The 21,334-nt window shown below is 39.0% G+C and overlaps 1 protein-coding gene across 2 annotated transcripts; it reads right to left on the minus strand.

Annotated features, from left to right (window-relative positions):
- Positions 1-15,939: 15,939 nt before the first annotated feature.
- Positions 15,940-17,488, minus strand: LOC131018072 (protein transport protein SFT2-like). Of its 2 annotated transcripts, XM_057946798.1 has the most exons (4): positions 17,391-17,488; positions 16,583-16,865; positions 16,388-16,492; positions 15,940-16,307 (listed from the first exon to the last, which is right to left on the minus strand). In XM_057946798.1, the coding sequence occupies exons 2-4, from the start codon at positions 16,595-16,597 to the stop codon at positions 16,197-16,199; spliced, it is 231 nt and encodes a 76-aa protein (XP_057802781.1). In that variant the 5' UTR covers positions 16,598-16,865; positions 17,391-17,488; the 3' UTR covers positions 15,940-16,196. The 2 variants fall into 2 exon arrangements, with proteins under 2 accessions (XP_057802781.1, XP_057802782.1); XM_057946799.1 differs by having other exon boundaries at positions 16,583-17,485.
- Positions 17,489-21,334: the final 3,846 nt, after the last annotated feature.

The following is a 21,334-nucleotide window of genomic DNA, read 5'->3' on the forward strand; positions in this document are numbered from 1 at the left end:
GCTCCGTCGAGCTCCGACAATCCACCATCCTTTCTCTCTCGTTTTATCACTCACGATAGGTTCGTAAATTTGAAATAATTTTCAGAAAATTCAACTTTGTATAAAGACTTAATTTTTGGAATGAAAACTTAGTTTTCTGTATTCTTATTTTTACAACATATCATAGCTCATTATGTATCACAGAAACGAATGGTTTGCTATATTTGCTATGTCCATTTATGCATATGTAGGTTCTCTACCATTCTGTATTCCTAATTAAACCGAAGCGTGCAAATGAGATAGTGAATACCTTGAAAGTTTTGTTTGTTGGTTGTTGTTGCTGAGTTATATATGGTGATCTTGTTTCGTCTAAAATTCTTTGCAGCTGCTAAGGATTTTAGGTAAGTGATGATGCCTTTTATAGGGAGTAAATACTGAAGCTGCTAGTGTGAAAAATATGGTGAATAGTGCGGCTAAGTTTAGGCGTGGTTGAAGAATTCAATGAGATTATATTTGCTGCTGACAAATTAGATTTGTCTGTTGAATACTTGAGATTTTGGTTGAAGAATTAATGAGATTAGATTTGTTTGTTGAAAACTGAAACCAAATGAAGGTGTTCGGGTGTGAAAATTTTGCAGATATGCTGCTGGAGCTGTAGTCAAAGAAGAATATTACACAGGCGTGGAGCTGGAGTCAAAAATATGGCTGAGCATGCTTGAGCATGCTTAAAGGATATCTGCAGATTTTCTTCACACACATACACTATTCCATTTTTCTTTTTTTTTTTAATGTTGGTAGATAGATAGAAAAATAGGGGTTTGTAAAGTGAAGTATAAACAGAAGCAATAATTCTTGTCTTGGAATTTCTATATCTGTAATATTGTATTGCGTTTTTAAATAAAAACAACCACTCCCGGGTTTTTGTTAATATCGCGTGTTTATAAAACTACTCGATATCATGCTTCCGTGCTTAGCTAAAATAATTTCTAAATTAAATCCGTAGATTTAATTCTTCATAAACCGGAATAAATTCATGACTCAAGAAATAATAATAAAAATAGAAAAAATAATTCTATTGTGATTAATAAATAACATGACTTCGCTAAGTCAGTTATGAATCTGAAATAATTATTGGCTAACCCGCTCTTTTCTCATCGCGGTTTTATTTACGCGAAGCTACTGACTTGGTACTAAAATAATAATTCTGCTTAATTGAATATAATCCAAGGTCATAAGCTGAATTTAAGACATAAATAATCACTGGGCTTGATTTACTGAAAGATGAAATAATAATATCATATTACTGGATTTAAATATAATAAAATAGCGGGTTGTTACATACTACCCCTCTTAACAAAAATTTCGTCCCGAAATTTGCATACCTATGTGAAAAGTTCTGGGTATTTTTCTTTCATCTGTTCCTCAAGTTCCCACGTTGCTTCTTCCGGTCCATGGTGTCTCCACAGTATTTTGACTGACGCGATCGATTTATTCCTTAACTCTTGCACCTTTCGGTCCAAAATGGCTTCAGGTTTTTTCTTCGTACGTCAAGTCTGGGTTAAGAATCATTTCATCTTGGTGAATCACGTGTTTGGGGTCAAACACGTACCGTCTCAGCTGTGACACGTGGAACACATTGTGGACGTTTCCAAAGCTAGGTGGCAGTGCCAACCTATACGCTACGGGACCTATTCTTTCAAGGATCTCATAAGGTCCTACAAAACGGGGTCTCAACTTACCCTTAACACCGAATCTAACGATCCCTTTCGAGGGTGATATTTTAAGGAAAACCTTGTCTCCAATCTGAAATTGTAGTTCAGTTCGTCGGGTATCAGCATAAGACTTCTGTCTGTCCTGGGCCTCTTTAATTCTTGCTCTAATCTGGCGGATGGTCTCGATCATCTCGCTTACTGCATCTGGCCCAAGGATTTTTCTTTCACCCACTTCATCCCAGTAAAGTGGTGATCTACACTTCCTTCCATACAGCGCCTCATAAGGTGCCATATCAATGGTTGCCTGGTAACTATTGTTGTAGGCGAATTCGATTAACGGCAGCACTGATTCCCAACTTCCTCCTCGGTCTAGCACCACTGTCCTCAACATATCTTCGAGGGTCTGAATTGTCCTTTCTGATTGTCCATCTGTTTGAGGGTGAAAGGCGGTGCTAAAGTTTAATCTCGTTCCCAACTCTTTCTGCAAACTGATCCAAAATCTAGAAGTAAATTTTGAATCTCTATCTGAAGTAATGGATATTGGTATTCCATGTAGCCGTACAATCTCACGAATGTACAGTTGGGCTAGTTTCTCCGATCCATGGGTAATTGGAATCGGTATAAAATGAGCGCTCTTTGTGAGACGGTCTACTATTACCCAAATAGCTGTGTTGCCCCTATTTGTCTTGGGTAGACCCGTCACGAAATCCATCGCTATGTGCTCCCATTTCCATTCTGGGATTTCCAATGGCTGTAATTTCCCATATGGTCGTTGATGTAAAGCTTTCACTTGCTGGCATGCAAGGCAACGCTCTACAAACGAGGCTATATCTCGTTTCATCCCGTCCCACCAAAACTTCTGTTTTAGATCTTGGTACATTTTGGTACTTCCGGGATGAGCGGTATAGGGCGTGTCATGAGCTTCACTCATGATCTCGTTTCTCAGTTCCTCGTTATGGGGAACACACAATCTTCCTTCAAAAAGAACTGCGTTATCCGTTGCCTCTTGGTAGCCTCCTGGCGTGCCTGTTCGGATCTTGAGACGAACTTTTTCCAAGCTCTCATCCGCTCTCTGGGCACTGACGATCCTTTCTCTGAGGTCTGGGACGGCTACTAGAGTTGCAATAATTGCTCTTGTCGTTGCCGGTGGCTGAACCACTTCTATCTTCAATTTGTCAAAATCCCTTACAAGTGTGTCCTCTTGAGTGAGAAGAAGTCCTAACTCGGATTGAGTTTTACGACTTAAAGCATCAGCTACTACATTAGCTTTTCCCGGGTGGTAGTTGATACCGCAGTCGTAATCCTTTACGAGTTCGAGCCATCTCCTCTGTCTCATATTCAAGTCTTTCTGCTCGAAAAAATACTTAAGGCTTTTGTGATCAGTGAAGATTTCACATCTAACTCCGTATAGATGGTGTCTCCAAATTTTCAGAGCATGCACAATTGCTGCTAGTTCCAGATCATGAGTGGGGTAGTTCAATTCATGTGGCCTTAGTTGTCGCGAGGCGTAGGCAATGACCTTTCCTTCTTGCATCAACACACAACCTAGCCCATTTTTGGACGCGTCCGTGAAGATCACGTATTCTTTATCGGCTGCTGGAACTGCTAGCACTGGTGCAGTTGTCAATTTCTTCTTCAGCTCTTGGAAGCTGGCTTCACACTCTTCGTTCCACTTATACTTGATTCCTTTGCGAAGTAATTGCGTCATTGGTCTCGCTATTTTAGAGAATCCTTCGATGAATCTCCGGTAGTATCCTGCCAAACCTAAGAAACTTCGGATTTCATTAGGTGTGGTTGGTGATTTCCACTCGCGCACTGCTTGCACCTTGGCGGGGTCCACCTTGATTCCATCTGCTGATACGATGTGCCCTAGAAACATTACTTCTTTCAACCAAAATTCGCACTTGCTGAATTTGGCGAACAACTTCTCCGTCTTTAATGTCTCCAGGATGATTCTTAAATGATTTTCATGCTCTTGGTCATTCTTAGAATAGATGAGGATATCATCTATAAACACTAAGACAAATTTGTCTAAGTATGGATGGAAAACTCGATTCATGAGGTCCATGAATACTGCCGGTGCATTGGTTAGACCAAATGGCATGACAACGAATTCATAGTGACCATATCTTGTGCGGAAAGCGGTCTTAGATATATCCTCTGGTCTGATCTTCAGTTGATGATAACCAGACCTTAAATCTATTTTTGAGAATACACTGGCTCCTTTGAGTTGATCGAACAAATCATCTATCCTTGGAAGAGGGTATTTGTTTTTAAGCGTCAGTTTGTTCAACTCTCGATAATCAATGCACATTCTCATGGTTCCATCTTTCTTCTTGACAAAGAGTACAGGCGCTCCCCAAGGCGAGACACTGGGCCTGATGAAACCCAAGTCCAAGAGTTCCTGTAGTTGCACCTTTAATTCTTGTAGTTCCTTTGGGGCCATCCTGTACGGTGCCTTTGATACTGGGGCAGATCCAGGTTCTAGATCAATGGTGAAATCTAGTTGCCTGTCTGGAGGTAGTCCTGGCAATATTTCAGGAAAAACTTCTGGAAAGTCTCGTACTATTGCCACATCTTCCACCTTCTTGTCTTCACTAGCTTCCCCGTTTAGGTAGACGAGATAAGCTGTGCTTCCTTCCTTCATCATCTCTTTTCTGGCTTGTAATGCGGATATCACTGGTACTCTTTTCTTCATACCTATGCCGTGAAATTCCGTCGGTTCCTTTCCAGGTGGTCGAATAGAAATTTTTCGTTCACTACAAAGGATGGTGGCGTGATTCTCAGCTAGCCAGTCCATTCCTAAGATCATATCTACGTCCCACATGAGCAGAATATTAAGATTGTTTGCTACCATCTTAAGTTCTCCTATTTCAAATTCTACGTTCGAGCAAACATGTGTGGTGGTAGATCTTCCTCCTGAGGGTGTAGTGATTCTTAAGGCACACTTAGCTCGTTCTGATTCGATTTCTAAGGTATCTACGCAAGGGGCAGATATAAAAGAATGCGAGGCACCAGTATCGAACAGAATCATTATGGAAAAACCTTTAAGCTTGCCCATACCTGCCAGGTTTCCTTGGTTTTTCTCGGGCTGGTTTTGGGTGAGAGCAAAGGCTCTTGCCTGCTGCGGCAATGGTTGCTGCCGCCTCTGTTGCTGTTGGCGCTGTTGGTGCTTGTGTTGGTATTGCTGCTGGTATGGCTGTTGTTGGCGGGGCTGGTATTGGTATTGCTGCTGGTATGGCTGTTGTTGGCGGGGCTGGTGTTGCCCTTGAACTGCTTGCAGGGGCTGGGCATAAGTGGCCCTGATTGCCGCGCCCTGCTGTTTGTTGGGGCATTGTGAGGAGTAGTGGCCCTTCTGGCCACACGTGTAGCAACTGTCAGTTCCAGCCTTACAGACGCCACGATGTGGTTTGTGGCATTTTGGACAAAGGGGAACTTCATTTTGTCTTTGACTGCCTCCAGCCGGGGCAGGACCCTGTTGCTTCCCTTGTCCTTGTTGCTGATATTGTCTCAACGGCGCATTTCCTTGCCATGGCCTCTTGTTAGTCTGGTTTTCATTTCCTCCATGGTCGTTCCAGTTGCGCTTCCCTTTAAAGTTCTGAGGGCGTGCAGGTGGGTTGGCTGGCGCTGAGGTCTGTGATGGAGCCAACCTTTCTACTGGCATCGCAGCTTCGATGTCCAGTGCCCTGTTCAAAGATTCAGTGTATGAGAGTCCACCATGACTAGCTAGAGTCATCCGAATCTCGTGCCTCAGACCGGCACAAAATTTCTCCGCCATTTTCTCATCAGTATCCACCTGTTGTGGAGCATAACGCGATAGATCGCAGAACTCTCTGTCATACTCTGTCACCGTCTTCTTCCCTTGTTTCAGGCTATAGAACTCAGCCTCCTTCTTCTTTCTGTAGCTTTTGGGAATATACTTATCATATAATCCCGTCTTAAAGTCTTCCCAAGTGTATGCTGCCCATTGTTCGGGAGTCAGAGTTTTTCGGCGGGCTTCCCACCAAAAGTCAGCCGATCCGGCTAGTTGGAAAGACATACACGAGAGTCGCTCCTCTTCTGTGCAGTGTAGGAAGGTGAAGATACGCTCCAAGGCGCGTATCCAAGCTTCGGCCTCGGCTGGGTCGCCTGTCCCAGTAAATGTGGGCGGATTCTGTCGAAGAAAAAGTTCTTCAGTCCTTCTAGCAGGGGGTGGAGGGGGTGGGGTAGGTTCCCTATTGTTTCGCCGCCCTTCAGGTATTTCATCGCGATTTCCATCATTGTTAACGTTTCTCCTAGGGGGGCGACCTCGTTTAGGCGGCATTCTGCAAATTACAAACACCCTTTTTAATACATTCTATACAGGAATCTCTAAGGCAATTAATAACGAACTGTTTGTCAAATTGAACTTATCATAACTCCAAAACTAAGATATTAACAGGAACCGTTGCATACACAAGTCACATTATTCAAAGTTACTACATTCTTAACTGACTCGTGAAGAATAAAACCCGTAGAGAAACATAAAACATACACGAGATCGTCGTAGAAAACCCATGCTAGGGTTATTTATATCTCATGGAAAATTTTCTCATCGAGGGCTTTTACATCGTCAACCCAAAATGTAAGTAAAGTCTATCTAGTACTCCCTATGATGTATCGGCTTACTAGTTAAGCAATCACAAAAGGGTTTTTATTCACGGAACGTCCTAGAGATCAACATTTCCGTACAAATGCTAGCTAGAAACAACATAAATAAAATCATAGTCATTGGAACGAATCATCGTTTCCGGAGTACATCCACAAGCTAAAACTATCAATTATGTGAACTCTGAGTCGCGGTATGACTGCTCCTCGGTGACGCCAGGGGGTCCTCTTCTGGATCCTCCTCGGGGTCCTCCTCCTCATCCTCCTCGGGGTCCTCCTCCTCATCCTCGCCCGGCTCCCAGCTGGGCAACGGAGTCTCTCCCTGGCCCTCGCCTGTCTCCTGCATGATCTGGGCTGAGCGGAAGATATCGTCCACAATCTCACGGATCGGATCGTCTCTGGTGCTGATCCTGGCCGTGGCACGAGGCTTGATTGGAGCTGGAGTTGGCACGGGCTTGGGACGAGTAATTCTCATCGTACCATACTGTGCTGTATCGTCATCCTCCTGCATAGGGTATTTGCCCCTATCTAGAAACTCCCTCATGTTGGCCATGACCCTGTCGACATTTGCCATGGCAGCCTCAAACCTTGCGTCTATCGTTGGTATCAGTGGTGGTGGAGTAGCAGTAGCTCGGATCACTGAGTCAGGGGGCGATGGGAAATCCCTGCGAGCCCGTGGACGAGAAGGGCCTGCCTCGTCATCGTGCCTACCACGGCGCCCTAGAACTGAGGCTCGTGGTGGAGAATCTCGTGGCAAGGCCATCGGAGACTCAGGGGCAGTAGCGGGTGTCTCCGCTGGCAAAGGCGTCCCCACCTGTACGTAGTCTCCCGGAAGGATGTAGGGCCCTAGAGGAGCACGGCCCCACAAAGTGAAACAGATCTGAAGCTCTGCAATAAAGCTAGGGAAGTCTCCCATGAGGTCGTGGTAATTTTCTCGGCGAAAGATATATTGGGTAGAGATCTGCCTAGCCCATCCCTGCCACTCGGAAGGTAACAGTAAGATCAACCTCTGGATACCGTCATACCCTGATACTCCATGTGCACTCGCCTCGACCCAGTGTCTGTGAAAACCTGCGAGGAACTGTCCGAGGTTATCCCCGTGACATGGAGCATAGGTGCGGTAGGACCGCTCGACCTCCTCTGGACTAGCCCATGGGGGCAGTGGTCGTCGTCGGGTGAAAACAGTTCTCGCCATCTAACAAAGGAAATTCTATCGTCAAAAGTAGCACACGACAAGTAACTTAAGGCGATAAGGTTCTAAATATTTAAAATCGGAAAACAAGTTTGGTTCAATAACCATAACGTGCAAAAACACCTCATCATCTAAATCTAGCATTTACACAAGCCATACAGGTTCTTAATACTTAATCACAGATTACCAATTCGACTATCATATAGTTCTAGTGTCGTTGTTTACCGAACTTAGGGCTTGTTATGTGATGATGATATTTTCTTAAATCTAGCAACGAGCACTAAAAGTTTCAACAAAATAAGTTCAAAAGGCCAAGCTAATTCGAGATCTCATCGTAGAAAAACACTCGAATATTTAAGTTATGCCCTTGCCATCAACGTATTATTGGCGTTCGTTACGCTGTTCAATCTTCATGCTCGTGGTTTCATCATGCGACCCTTCGTGTGATTCTTCTTTCTCTATTTCGACCATCATTGTCGATGTCATCGTAACATGAAGAAAAAGTTAAGGCATCTCCCTAAGTTCTCTTCTATGTTCCGTCGTGAGAGTGAGCATATATAACTTAACAGTTCTAAGTTCTTGTGATTCATACAATAGTCATACTTATTCATGCTTCATACATTTCAAGAAATTAACTTAATTAAAACTTGAAAGTACTTACCATAACCTCCGTTGAGCGTGACGAGATGTAGTGCCAAGCTTTTGTCAACTAGTTCAAAGTGTATTTACTTACTTAATCTAGACTCAACTTAGAAAGAATGATTAGTACTCAGAGCAAAAGAACCGCTCTGATACCATTCTGTCACGACCGCACTTGCTAAGGATAGCAAATTCGGGGAAACCGCGACTAAGGGAGGGAATTTAGGAGCGGGAGTAAGAAAGGGGCATATTCGGTTTCTTGATGACTCGACTTGTATAAGGAAATCAATCGAAATATCTAGATATCAATGAAGGCCACAAGGAGACCGTACATAATATTATCCCAAAACGGGGTACTCAATAGTTTTAGTACATTATTCAATAATACATATTGTTTGACATAATATCTTAACATAATCAGTGTTCGCAGCGGAATAACAATTTGAGTATATGTATGAAGACATATACTCTACTCTGAGGTAATCATCCTAGTTTGACAAAGCTCCGCTTGCACACTACATCCTCGATCACCGCTCAACCTGCACATTTAAAAATACATGCAGGGCTAAGTACAAAAGTACTTAGTGGACACTTGCCGAAATTTACATACATGCATAATATTTTATTATCAAGCCTTTCAACAGTAGTAAAATACGAGGGTTTTCCTTTAAAGACTCGTATTTACCAAACATAATATCATTTCTTTCATCAATAACCCGCGCAGGTATTTTATATCATTAATTACCATATCAGTAACTCGTGCCGAGAGGGAGGCCTCCCTCTACGGACACTATGATCGGCCAACCCGCTAGATGACTCACGATCACAAGGTGTACACTAATTCCGAAGGGATTTGCGGTCCCATCCAGAATCCGAATTCGATTAACATCAGATAGGTAATTAATAATAAAACATAAAGCATTTAGGCATTGACAATATCATTTAAATTCATAAGCATAAAGTCTTAACAATTCTAATATATAATTTTAGTTTATACGTAGAAAGCCTACCTGAATAGCAGACTCACGGTTTAGCTCTAACTCTGGTGCTTGACCTTTAATTCGAGAAAATAAAATAAGATTCTAATTCTCGAAAAATCTCAATAAATGAGGATGCGTGAAATGATTATGCATGACTCATATTCCTTTAATTAAATTATGAGATGCTAATCCTATTTAAGAAATTAAGGCTCGTCTTATGAGGTCGGATTATTAATCTTTAATAATCTACTCATCTTAAAATAATCTAATTCACTTACTAATTAATAATTAGTAAGTCTTAAAATCTTCTCTAATTAAACTTAATAGAATAATTATGAAGGCCCAATTAAATAAAATAATCAAGGCCCAATAGGAATTTAATTCGAGCCCAAATGAATAAATTCAAAGCCCAATGCATTAATGATATTAGGCCCAACATCAATTAATAATAGGAGCCCATTTAAATAAATTTGAAGCCCATAAGAAAAATAACAGGAGCCCAATATTTTCACAAAATATTAAGCCTCAAACAATATAAATTCGGCCCACTTAAACTCAAAAATCGGCCCACTTAAACTCAAGAAATCGGCCCAATTTGATCTCTATTTTCTCAATATATATCTAATATATAGCAGATTCATATATATATAATTTCTGGGAAGATTCTTTATACTAAGCTTTGATCCACAAACATCTTGGTCCCTCTCCCTCAAATCTCGATAATTCACGCCATCACATCTCTTTTTTCTTTATTAAAGCAAATCTCTTTTTATATCTTTATTAAAGCAAAATCTTCTCCCTCTCTCTTATTTCAAAACCGCATGCATCTCTTCAAAAAAAAAAACGCTGCACAAGATCCTCTCTCTCCTTCTCACAATATCAAGACCGAACGTTGCTCACATCTCTCTCTATCTCGCTCGATCCAGCCATCTCCTCCCTGCGTCCTGGCCGTTCCGGTCGCCAGCGAGGCCGCCGCGTGTAGCTGCTGCCGCTGACTGCTCGTGGAGCACCAAGGCGAGCTTCTCGCCTGAAACCGTCGACTGGGAGCCGCTGGAGTGAGCCGCTGGAGTCCGCTGCTGCTTCGCCTGTTGCAGAGCTCCGCCGACTGCTGCTGTTCGTGGAGCGTCCGGCGACTGTTGCTGTTCGTCGTGGAGTCGCGGCCTGAGATGGCAGAACAGCCGCTGCCGACAGAGGTCAGCTCGCCGGATGTCTTCCTCCGAAGTTGGCGCCGCTGTCGTTGGCGGATCGGCGAACGCCTGCTGCTGTTCACGGAGTCGCGCCGACGATCAGCCGGGTGTTCGCCGTTTCCAGTTCTTCTCCGAGTTCCAAAGCCGGTGAGAGCTCTATCATTGCGTCGTCTCGTTCGTCTCTCGGCCCGACTGAAGAGGTCGTGGAGCAACAAGGCGAGCTTCTCGCCTGAAACCGCCGCTGCCCCTTCGGTGTTCGGCCTCTCTCTTCCTGCTCCGTCGAGCTCCGACAATCCACCATCCTTTCTCTCTCGTTTTATCACTCACGATAGGTTCGTAAATTTGAAATAATTTTCAGAAAATTCAACTTTGTATAAAGACTTAATTTTTGGAATGAAAACTTAGTTTTCTGTATTCTTATTTTTACAACATATCATAGCTCATTATGTATCACAGAAACGAATGGTTTGCTATATTTGCTATGTCCATTTATGCATATGTAGGTTCTCTACCATTCTGTATTCCTAATTAAACCGAAGCGTGCAAATGAGATAGTGAATACCTTGAAAGTTTTGTTTGTTGGTTGTTGTTGCTGAGTTATATATGGTGATCTTGTTTCGTCTAAAATTCTTTGCAGCTGCTAAGGATTTTAGGTAAGTGATGATGCCTTTTATAGGGAGTAAATACTGAAGCTGCTAGTGTGAAAAATATGGTGAATAGTGCGGCTAAGTTTAGGCGTGGTTGAAGAATTCAATGAGATTATATTTGCTGCTGACAAATTAGATTTGTCTGTTGAATACTTGAGATTTTGGTTGAAGAATTAATGAGATTAGATTTGTTTGTTGAAAACTGAAACCAAATGAAGGTGTTCGGGTGTGAAAATTTTGCAGATATGCTGCTGGAGCTGTAGTCAAAGAAGAATATTACACAGGCGTGGAGCTGGAGTCAAAAATATGGCTGAGCATGCTTGAGCATGCTTAAAGGATATCTGCAGATTTTCTTCACACACATACACTATTCCATTTTTCTTTTTTTTTTTAATGTTGGTAGATAGATAGAAAAATAGGGGTTTGTAAAGTGAAGTATAAACAGAAGCAATAATTCTTGTCTTGGAATTTCTATATCTGTAATATTGTATTGCGTTTTTAAATAAAAACAACCACTCCCGGGTTTTTGTTAATATCGCGTGTTTATAAAACTACTCGATATCATGCTTCCGTGCTTAGCTAAAATAATTTCTAAATTAAATCCGTAGATTTAATTCTTCATAAACCGGAATAAATTCATGACTCAAGAAATAATAATAAAAATAGAAAAAATAATTCTATTGTGATTAATAAATAACATGACTTCGCTAAGTCAGTTATGAATCTGAAATAATTATTGGCTAACCCGCTCTTTTCTCATCGCGGTTTTATTTACGCGAAGCTACTGACTTGGTACTAAAATAATAATTCTGCTTAATTGAATATAATCCAAGGTCATAAGCTGAATTTAAGACATAAATAATCACTGGGCTTGATTTACTGAAAGATGAAATAATAATATCATATTACTGGATTTAAATATAATAAAATAGCGGGTTGTTACATCTAACTAGTTGTGAATTCATAAATCTAATTCTAAATTTAAGAACACTAGTATATGCCCATTCGTGCGATGCACGACGGACATCAAAATTAAGAGGTATTCAGACTAAAAAATTTAAGGAGCTTGGTAAATTTTAAATAAAAATATCCTTAAATTTTATGAAAAATATTTTAATACACATTCTTCATAAAGTAGGGGATTCAAATATTATATGAAAATTTATTCACATGCCTAGTTTATATATGGATTGGTTATTGTAAAAATTATGTTTTTCGTAAGAATGTGAGAATACTGTATTGAATCTATAAAGTTAATGCATTTAAAAATATATATATTACCAAAAAAATTATTGTTGAAATAAATAAATATAAATCATATGTTCAATTCTACTTTTTTTACAGGAAAAATAAATTACAAATCTATGAATTTATCTTTTTTTTTATTAGATTAAAGAATTCTAAAACACTAAGTTGGATTTTTAAAAAAATATTATAATTAAAACTCAAGTAAAACTCAATTGTATATCATTAAATTTCATATTTTTATATATAACCAATACGACATAATCTATTGAAGCAATCCAAACATACGACAAAACATATGAAAATAATTAAACGCACTATGGTCCTTATCTCTCTACACTAATAACAATAAAAAAAACCTATAAGTATAACGCAAAAAGAAATTATGAAAAACTCATGCAAGTTTAAAACATGAATATCGTGAAAAAATAAAATAAAAACTTGAAATAAAAGAGTAATAAAAATAATTGAAGTCTTGCATAATAAAATGTACATAATTTTCATGATTTCATAAAATATTTTATGCAAATAAAAAAAAAGATGAAAAACTAACTCCATTTACAAAATAAGAGAGAGAAAGCGATTAATTTAAAAAAAAAATTAATTTTAATATCTTCTTTTTAGTTTAAAGTTTTTTTTATATACTATTATAAATTAAATTAAAGCTCATGTCATGATATTTAATTGGATATGCGTATTAAATTTTTTAATTAATTTAAATGTATAAATTTTAGGAAAAATAAAAATTCTAAATGTAAAAAAAAATTAAAGAAATGAAAACAAAAATTGAAAACTTGCAAAGAAAAAGAAAAATAGAGGGAGAGAGAGAGAGAGAAAGAGTGAGTGCCGGGGCGGGTAGTTGGTTAGAAGTGAGAAATTGGTTAAATTTAGTAAAAATTGGGGAGAGAAAATTTGGCGGTAAAAAATTACGGTTATACTGATCTTTTATATTATACTAGTACTTCCTCCCGTGCGATGCACAGACCACAATATATTTATAATTTTTAAAAATTTTAAATTAAATGAAAATATCAAAATATCATTATTTATGAGTTACAAAATTAAATGAAAATATCAAAATATCGTTAATATAAATTTATTTAATTTGATGTAGTATATAATATTAAATTTAATGAGTGTTGTACAATAATAATTAAATTTATAGATTGTAAAGTAAATAATTTAAATTAATAACATTTTTGAACAAATAATACTAATTTATCAATATAAAAAAAAGTATAGTTAAATAATACTAAGAATAAAATCAAATTCCCAACTATATAATTATGCTATATCTTATTAAAAAAAGAGAACAAAAAAGAAAGATTGAACAAAAATATATATTTAATTATTGTTTTGATTTTCTTAAATTTTGCAGCACTAAACAAAAATATTTGAGTGACATAACACAGTTAATAGGATTGATGACGTGATTTTACGATAACATTTGAATATATCAGGAAGCTAGGCAGTTAAGATATATATATTTCTTAAAACGAACTCCGAACAACAAATTGCATGAATATATGTTTGAAAAACTGACTCATAAACCCCACTGCTCCTCCTCCCCAACTCCCCCAAGTCAAAAAAAAAAAAGCTGACTCCCAAAAATAGTACACAATTGAAATTTGCCGCTAAAATATAGTCATTGGAGTTGTTTTGTTGTACTTCATCCGTCCACAAAAAATATTCTTAAAATGAGACAATATAAATTTTAATGAAAATAGTTAAATATATTGCGAGTAGAGAATGAGTCTCACTTAAAAATTAATGTTAATTATGATAATTAATTATATTGTTAGTGGAGAAAGAGACCCATCATTTAATCTAAAAATGAATAATGACTAATTTTTGTGGACGGATGAAGTATATTATATGAATATTTAAATTATTAATAATTATAATTAATATCACACATTATAATTATAAAATATTAGACATTTTATAATTAATAAATAAATATTTTCATACACAAAGATAAAAAAAAAATATTATAAACCATATTTAAAGTTCTATAATTTTAATCAATATCCCACACTTAATTTAATAGTTTTAGATCTTTAATTAAATTAAACAAAATTAATAGCACAAACCTAATATATTAGTTTTGGGAATTTAAAGATTCGATTCAATTTGGGCTCAAAGAATCAACTTATTGAAAGCCCATCTTTAAATTCCCCAAAATTAATTAAAAGAAATACAAATACAAGTAAATCGAAGAAAGAAAAGTGAAAACCCTACTTTCTATTTAAAATTCCATGAATTTCATCTTTTTCGATGCAGCGCCGCTGCGTCCTCTTCTTCTTCTTCTTCTTCTTCTTCTTCTTCTTCTTGCGCTTTTCTTCTTTCTACAACGTCGCCCTTTTCATTTTCTTCGTCTTCTTTCTGCAACGGTTATCTTCTTCTTCTTTTTTCTTTCTTTTTTTGCAAAATAATTTCATTACCTTCTTCTTAATTCTCATAAACAATAGTGGTGAAACTGCAATTTTTAGAATTATGTATAGTTGAAAGCGTCGATAGCCCCAGATCGTTGAAGTGAATGCGTTGAAATTACAATAGCATCGGAAATGTAGCACCGCTTCTGCTTCTTCTTCCCTTTTTCTTTCATCGAAGTTATTCAAGTTCTTTTATCTCAATTAATAAGAGAAAAAGAAGATTCAAGAAAAATTCTTTATGTAAGACAAATTTGTTCAATTTCTTAAGCAGATTGAAATTATTTTCTATTCAAAATTTCATCTTCTCTTTAATATAGAAGAAAAAGAGAAAAGCGCATTCAAGATTTTGAATTAGGAAATTTCTTGGGTAAAACAAATTTGTTCAATTGCTTAAGAAATTATCGTTTGTCATTTTCCTTTTCATGATGAAGATTTTCAATTAATTTTGTTTGTGTGGCTGCTGAATTATTACTGGAATTCTCGTTTCTGTTATTGTGTTTTCTAAAATGTGATTGAAATTTTGAAACAAAAAATGATTTGTTGTTGAAATTTTGGAAGAACAACTGAGTTTTTGCTGAAATCCACGTCTTTTCAAAGTATAAAATTTGAAAAAATAACTGCTAAAATTTTTGCCGTGAAAATTATGACCGTTGAACTGGTCTTTTATATTATATATAGATATAGATTAAGTTGTGAATTTAACCATATGAGAATGAAGATATACGAATTAGCAAAACTGTTTTTTCCCAGTTGAATTGAGAGAGAGCGAAATAAACACGAAGGAGGATTGTAACTAAACCCTCGGAATATGATTGCTTTCTTGGTCGCTGGACAAGTAATAGCAGCCGTTAGATCTCGAGCTCGAGAAATTCCCTTTCAATTTGAAAAAACTATTCTGTTTGTGAATACAACATGATATAAGAGAATGGTGCATTGTAACAGGCTGCAAGAGATCGTGGGTTCCATGTCGCGTCTGCCCACGTTCAGGCGACGCTTCAGGAATTTAGTGAAGGTGTTATACGTCGAGGCGATCCAGACGGGCATTCCGGCCAAGCATATGCCAACACCACCTCAAGAATGCATTTCTTTATTCGAAACAAAATCTAAAATTTTACATAAAGGTCCAGCTCCTACTAATCTCAATATATTTAAGACACAATTACATCATCAATTAGCACGGATGTGCTAAATTTCAGTTGGCTCTCATATTTAATTATCCCATCTTCACCTAATTTTCGTAGTAATTAGACATCTATTACATCTAACATAGGGAGTGTTTGGGATCAGACAAGAAGGATGGTGTGAACACTTCTACATAGTATACTGCTAGTTTAGCTTTGTATGTTTCAATTAAACACCCGAAATCTATCTACCTGCTCTGATCATATAAAAAAAATTGGCATCCATACCTTTAATTTATCCACAACATATATCTTGATCTTTCTAAGCTTCAAATTTACATGCTAGCATAACAGCAAGGAGCTTCCCTTCGACAAGGCCTGCTTCGTGTGCAAAATCAAAACCAGACATGGAGGTTAGGAGGGTTAGCTAGAGTCAACTTCCGAAGCATCCGAGGACGGAGGAGGTGAGCGTCGAAGAAAGAAATCTTAGTCCGGCCGACCCTCCGGGGAAATAGGAGACAGCATAGTAGAGGAGAGCCAGCACCTAACACACAAAATATCATCTAGAATCACTACATCATGATTCAAACATAGTAATAGGTAATAACTATGTGTGTAGTGTACCTGTAACACAGAAAAGAAAACGGAAAGAAGGTAGCTGTGGAGCACCATGGATACATAAATGGTACCAACCATTCTGCCAAGAAATCCCAGTGTAAAAGGAAGTCTCTGTGGTAACAAACAACACAAACGCATATTACTCATCAAAACACAGAAACAGTAGTACCACAAACAACACTAAAGTTACTGCCGAAGTACCTCTTTCGACACCATGTGAGTGAGCTGATTCCAGTTGCTTGAGTTACATAAGTGAAAGAAAATATTGAGTAGAGCATGTTGGCACGACAGCAATTGATACCTAAACCTACTTTCTTTCTAGAAATGCCTACAGGGACATCTTATCTAATTCAACGATATTCTCCACTACATTAGTGTAATCGTTCCTCTTCAGCCATATTCTCCACTACATTAGTGTACTCCTCCTCCATCATCTTCATCTTCTCGACGAAGCAATCAGCACGATGTCACAGACTCAGCAGATCTACAGAAAAGGCAAGTGACCTTGAAATGAGACGCCAACAAGGAATGAAAATGCTCCAAAACCTCATGATAAGCAGTTGAGGAAGAACATCCCCTAAACCCAATCTAATCCAAGCCCTTGAAATTGAATCACTCACTGCTGTGAGCTATTGGGGTATCAAGAATATCCAAACCGACATCCGAATAAGCCTCCAAAAAATCATCAGTAAGATGCCATTTCTCATCATATTAATAGTCCGAAATGGATTCACACAGATGAGCATAAAGTAAAGGACTTTGCAACTTATCAATAAGCATGTAACATAACCAATTGTCCCGCCAAAATCTTATTGAACGGACATCACCAATGGCGCAAAATATCTCCTCAGAGAGAGACTGCACAGAAGAAGCCACGCCCAACAACAGTCGACGAAGCCCGACAAATATACCGTAGTAAGCCCGAAAAACAAAAGGCAAAATCAGGGCGAAAAAACAGAAGGCAAAATTAGGGAGAAAAATAGAACCAGAATTATCGTGCCCGGCGCACCTGAAATCGCGCCGCCGCCGTGCCCGGCGCACCTGAAGTCGCGCCGCCTACATTACCTTGCTCCTCTGTGCCCTAGCGCTTGAAGTCGTCGTGCTCTAGTCAGGGCCGGCCCTGACATTTCGGGGGCCCTAGGCGAAAACAAAAAAAGGGGCCCTAGTTAAATACCCCCTACGTCCCGTAAAGCTTGAGCAATTTCTTTCCGGCATGAGTTTTAAAGAGTCAGTATTTTAAGTGTTAAGTGTGGTAGGTCAAAATGTGAAAATATGAATAAAGAGAAAAAGTTTTCATATAATAAAAGTATTGAAGTTTCACGGGTCAACTCGAAAAGGAAGACTGCTCAAACTTCGCGGGACAGAGGGAGTATGATTTTATCAATTTTAACTTTGAAAAACTTATTTCAGCTGAAGCTACAGTAATCGATATAGTCAACAATATCCTATATGCAATAGAAACATTATAAAAACAATATGAAATTAGTTTAACACACTCAAGAACTTTGAACTTCATTTGTGGTAAACATATTTGTAACACTTGTAATTCAGAAAATAAATCTTGAGCATCAATGTCAAATTTATCATTATGTTTCGAGACATCTTAAAGTTAACACAACATTTATGCAACATTTCTCATGCATCCAATAAAATTAGCATCTTATGATTAGAAATATAAATTTATGCAATAGAGAGTCGTTCTATGTTCTGTTAGCATTTAGGGTTAGGAATTTGGAATATAATTTTTTTTATCTTGTTGTTGATCGCTGACTATAGGTAGTGAAAGATATATATATATATATTTTTTGTAATTAAGGTATAACATTAGTATTGGATCTATATTTTGGGGCTCCCAAAAATTTGGGGCCCTAGGCCATTGCCCCACTTGATACACACAAGGGCCGGCTCTGGCTCTAGTGCCTGAAATCGTGCCGCCGCCGTGCCCTAGCTCCTGAAGTAGCGCTGCCGCCTGAATTCTTCAGAAGCACCAGCGCCGCCAGGCTCTTCAAGCCTGAATTCTTCAGATCGCGCCGTCCATACCTCGCCGCCGCCAGTTCCCTCAGATCCACCGTGTTCGTGTTGAATTTGGTGTGGGAAAGAGAGAACGAGAGAGAGGAGCGCTACAGAGAGAAAGCAAGAAATTGCAAATATTTAAGGAGGGGCATTTCAATCTTTTTCACGTAAAAAGCAGGTGAAATTTTATGTTTATATCATATAAAAATCCAAAGTTAATATCTAAATTCATCAACTAAAATTTAAAATTCAACAAACCTATCCAACTAAAATTTAGGTAGTGTTTGAGCAGAAAGGATATGTTGACCCATATCTGATATATATATATCTAAAGCATATATTTGAAGGGTATTTCGTGTGTATTTTACGGGTATTTCGTGGGTATTTCATATTTTCTGCGGTTAAATGGGTTTCTCGGGTATGGGTTTCACGAACTAAATGGATATTGAATTGTAACCACGAAACTATATGTGGATATCAAATGTCTATCAAACCCGCGCCTATTAGGGTCGGGTAGTCGCAGATATTTGTTAAAAAGGATTAGAATGGTCCTCTTTTCATAAAGATTTTTTTTTTTTTTTGAAAAAACAAAAGCAGGTCTGTTAGGTCCTGAGGGTCTTGACTCATCCAAAAACACCTAACGGATGGACTCGAATTTATACGAGGTCGTCCTAGGGTGGTAAGGTGACTCAAGTCGTCTCACAAGGAAGACTTAGCAGGGCTCTAACCGTATTGCTCACAAGAAACTTAAAAGAAATCTAAACACTCTAATCGGGTACTTGGGTCTGGCACTCTCTCCGATTAACTAGCGCGTAATTAAATAAGCTTGTAATTATCTAATGCAGAATCAACAGAAAGCATATAAATCTATCTAGGCGGAATGAGAAGGAAGCAGATTAAGAACGCAGGAAACTAAGAAACCTAGGGTTTTAACTAGCAATCTAGAAAGCATTAGATAAATCAATCAATCAAAAACAACGATTATCTAGGCGAGATTAAAGAACAACGATTCATCAATTGAACATGGAACAACGATTATCTAAGCAATGCAATAACGAGAAAGCTTGTAAAGATTAACTAATCAAAATGAAAAACTTACAATCGATCCAATGAAATCAACGATCTAGCGGAATCCACAAGTATCTAGAATGTTTCTATCTATCTAAACTATGGGAAAAAGCATAAAATCGCAGGTGGAGGCTGCTGGAGTCGGAAGTGTGAAATAAAACCCTCAAAATCGGATTTTATAGCAATTTCCGTAACTGCCAGATCTGCACAGGGGCGGCGGCCGCCGTGAGACGGCGGCGCCGTGGACGGCGGCCGCCGTGGGACGGCGCCGCCGTGATGCCCCTTCGCGGTTTCCTCCAAAAATTGTACGGCCCGCGCCGTGGGGCCGCGGCCGGCGTCTGGACGGCGGCCGCCGTGAGACGGCGGCGCCGTGGACGGCGTCCGCCGTGACACGGCGGCGCCGTGGTCCGTCTTCGCAGATTGCTCCCAAGGTTGTACGGCCTGCGCCGTGGGGCCGCGGCCGCCGTCTCCACGGCGGCCGCCGCCTGGCGGCGGCGGCCGTGAGCCTGACTCCAAAACATGCTCGAAACAATACCAAAACGCTCGGCAATTCGCGAATCCTGCACGCGACAATAGTACATCCAAAAAGATCATCAAGCACGTGAAATATAGAGCAAAAAGGTACGAAACGAGCTCGAATGCACAGCAGGAAAACTCATAAAATCATCACGAAATAGGGCTAAACAACCCCCCCACACTTAAATCCTTGCTTGTCCTCAAGCAACAATCACAACATTGACAGAAAATCCACAAGCGATTCTCCTCACCAAGCAAACACAAACCAATCCAAGTCCTTCAAGAAATCAATGTCCCCAATCAGATGTTCAAAGTTAAGGTTTAAAAATGCAACAACAAGGTGATACAACTCAATCCGATCAGACCCAATTCTCCGCTAGGGGTGAATTTCCTAATGCAATTTCCTTTACAATCATAACTCATTCCTTTTTCACATTCGTTCATTTTTCACATTTCACATTTCACTTCTCTTCTTTTTTTTTTTTTTTTTTTTGGGGTCAAGTTATTTTCGCTCTTAATAGATGGGCCATAATTCACGAGATTGAACTTTTGGAGGTGATCCAAAATATTCTCGTGTGGTTTCCCATGCTCATAATGAAGCCATTAGAGGAGCAGAGACCCAGATCTATCAAAAACTCAACAACCAACCAAACAATAAAACACAGAGAATGATATTAGGAATTTGCACTGAAAACACTCCCCCTAGCTTCTACCGGACAAATCACGTCAAAAGTTGCTCATCAGGGTGTTGCACCAAAACCTTAAACTAATTACACCATGTTGGGAACAAATCAATCATGACAAACAAGGACAACAAACAACACAAACACAATCCAGAATCGCCAATGAATCACTATCAACATGCGATGCACTTAAAAACAAGCAAGAAGACAAGATAAGGGAACCATTCGCCCCAACACAAGAAAGCCCAGGAATACAACAAGGAAACACCCACAGGATTTACAAAAACCAACAAACACCCCCCCCACTTAAAATCTGGCACTGTCCTCAGTGCAAACAAAAAGAGAGGTGAAAGAGGAAACTTCCCTAAATACCGATCCAGTAGTGAGTCTGTAGTGTCCCACGATGTCTGCCTCTCTCTCATCCATAGAGCAAGCAGTCTCCAACGCAACAACCTGCACCAAACAACAGAAACAACAAAACACAACATAAACAAAACGAAAGAAAAACGACACAAGGAAAAGCAAGAAAACATGGGTTGCCTCCCATGCAGCGCTAGTTTTTAAGTCGCCAGCTCGACTAAGAGAACCCCTTAACCAAAATCCGATTGGAGCTTCAGCTGCCTTAGCGCCCTTGTAAGCACATTTTCTTGAATTGCAGCTGCGGGTCCTCCAA

This window comes from Salvia miltiorrhiza, chromosome 3 (assembly GCF_028751815.1).
Source record: "Salvia miltiorrhiza cultivar Shanhuang (shh) chromosome 3, IMPLAD_Smil_shh, whole genome shotgun sequence".
NCBI lineage: Eukaryota > Viridiplantae > Streptophyta > Magnoliopsida > Lamiales > Lamiaceae > Salvia > Salvia miltiorrhiza.

Bases quoted from the DNA above. Each gene is read 5' to 3' on its own strand.
- LOC131018072 (XM_057946798.1), bottom strand. The intron at 16,308-16,387 runs GTACACTACACA...TTTGTGTGTTAG, and splicing joins TTTTCTTTTCTGTGTTACAG to GTGCTGGCTCTCCTCTACTA.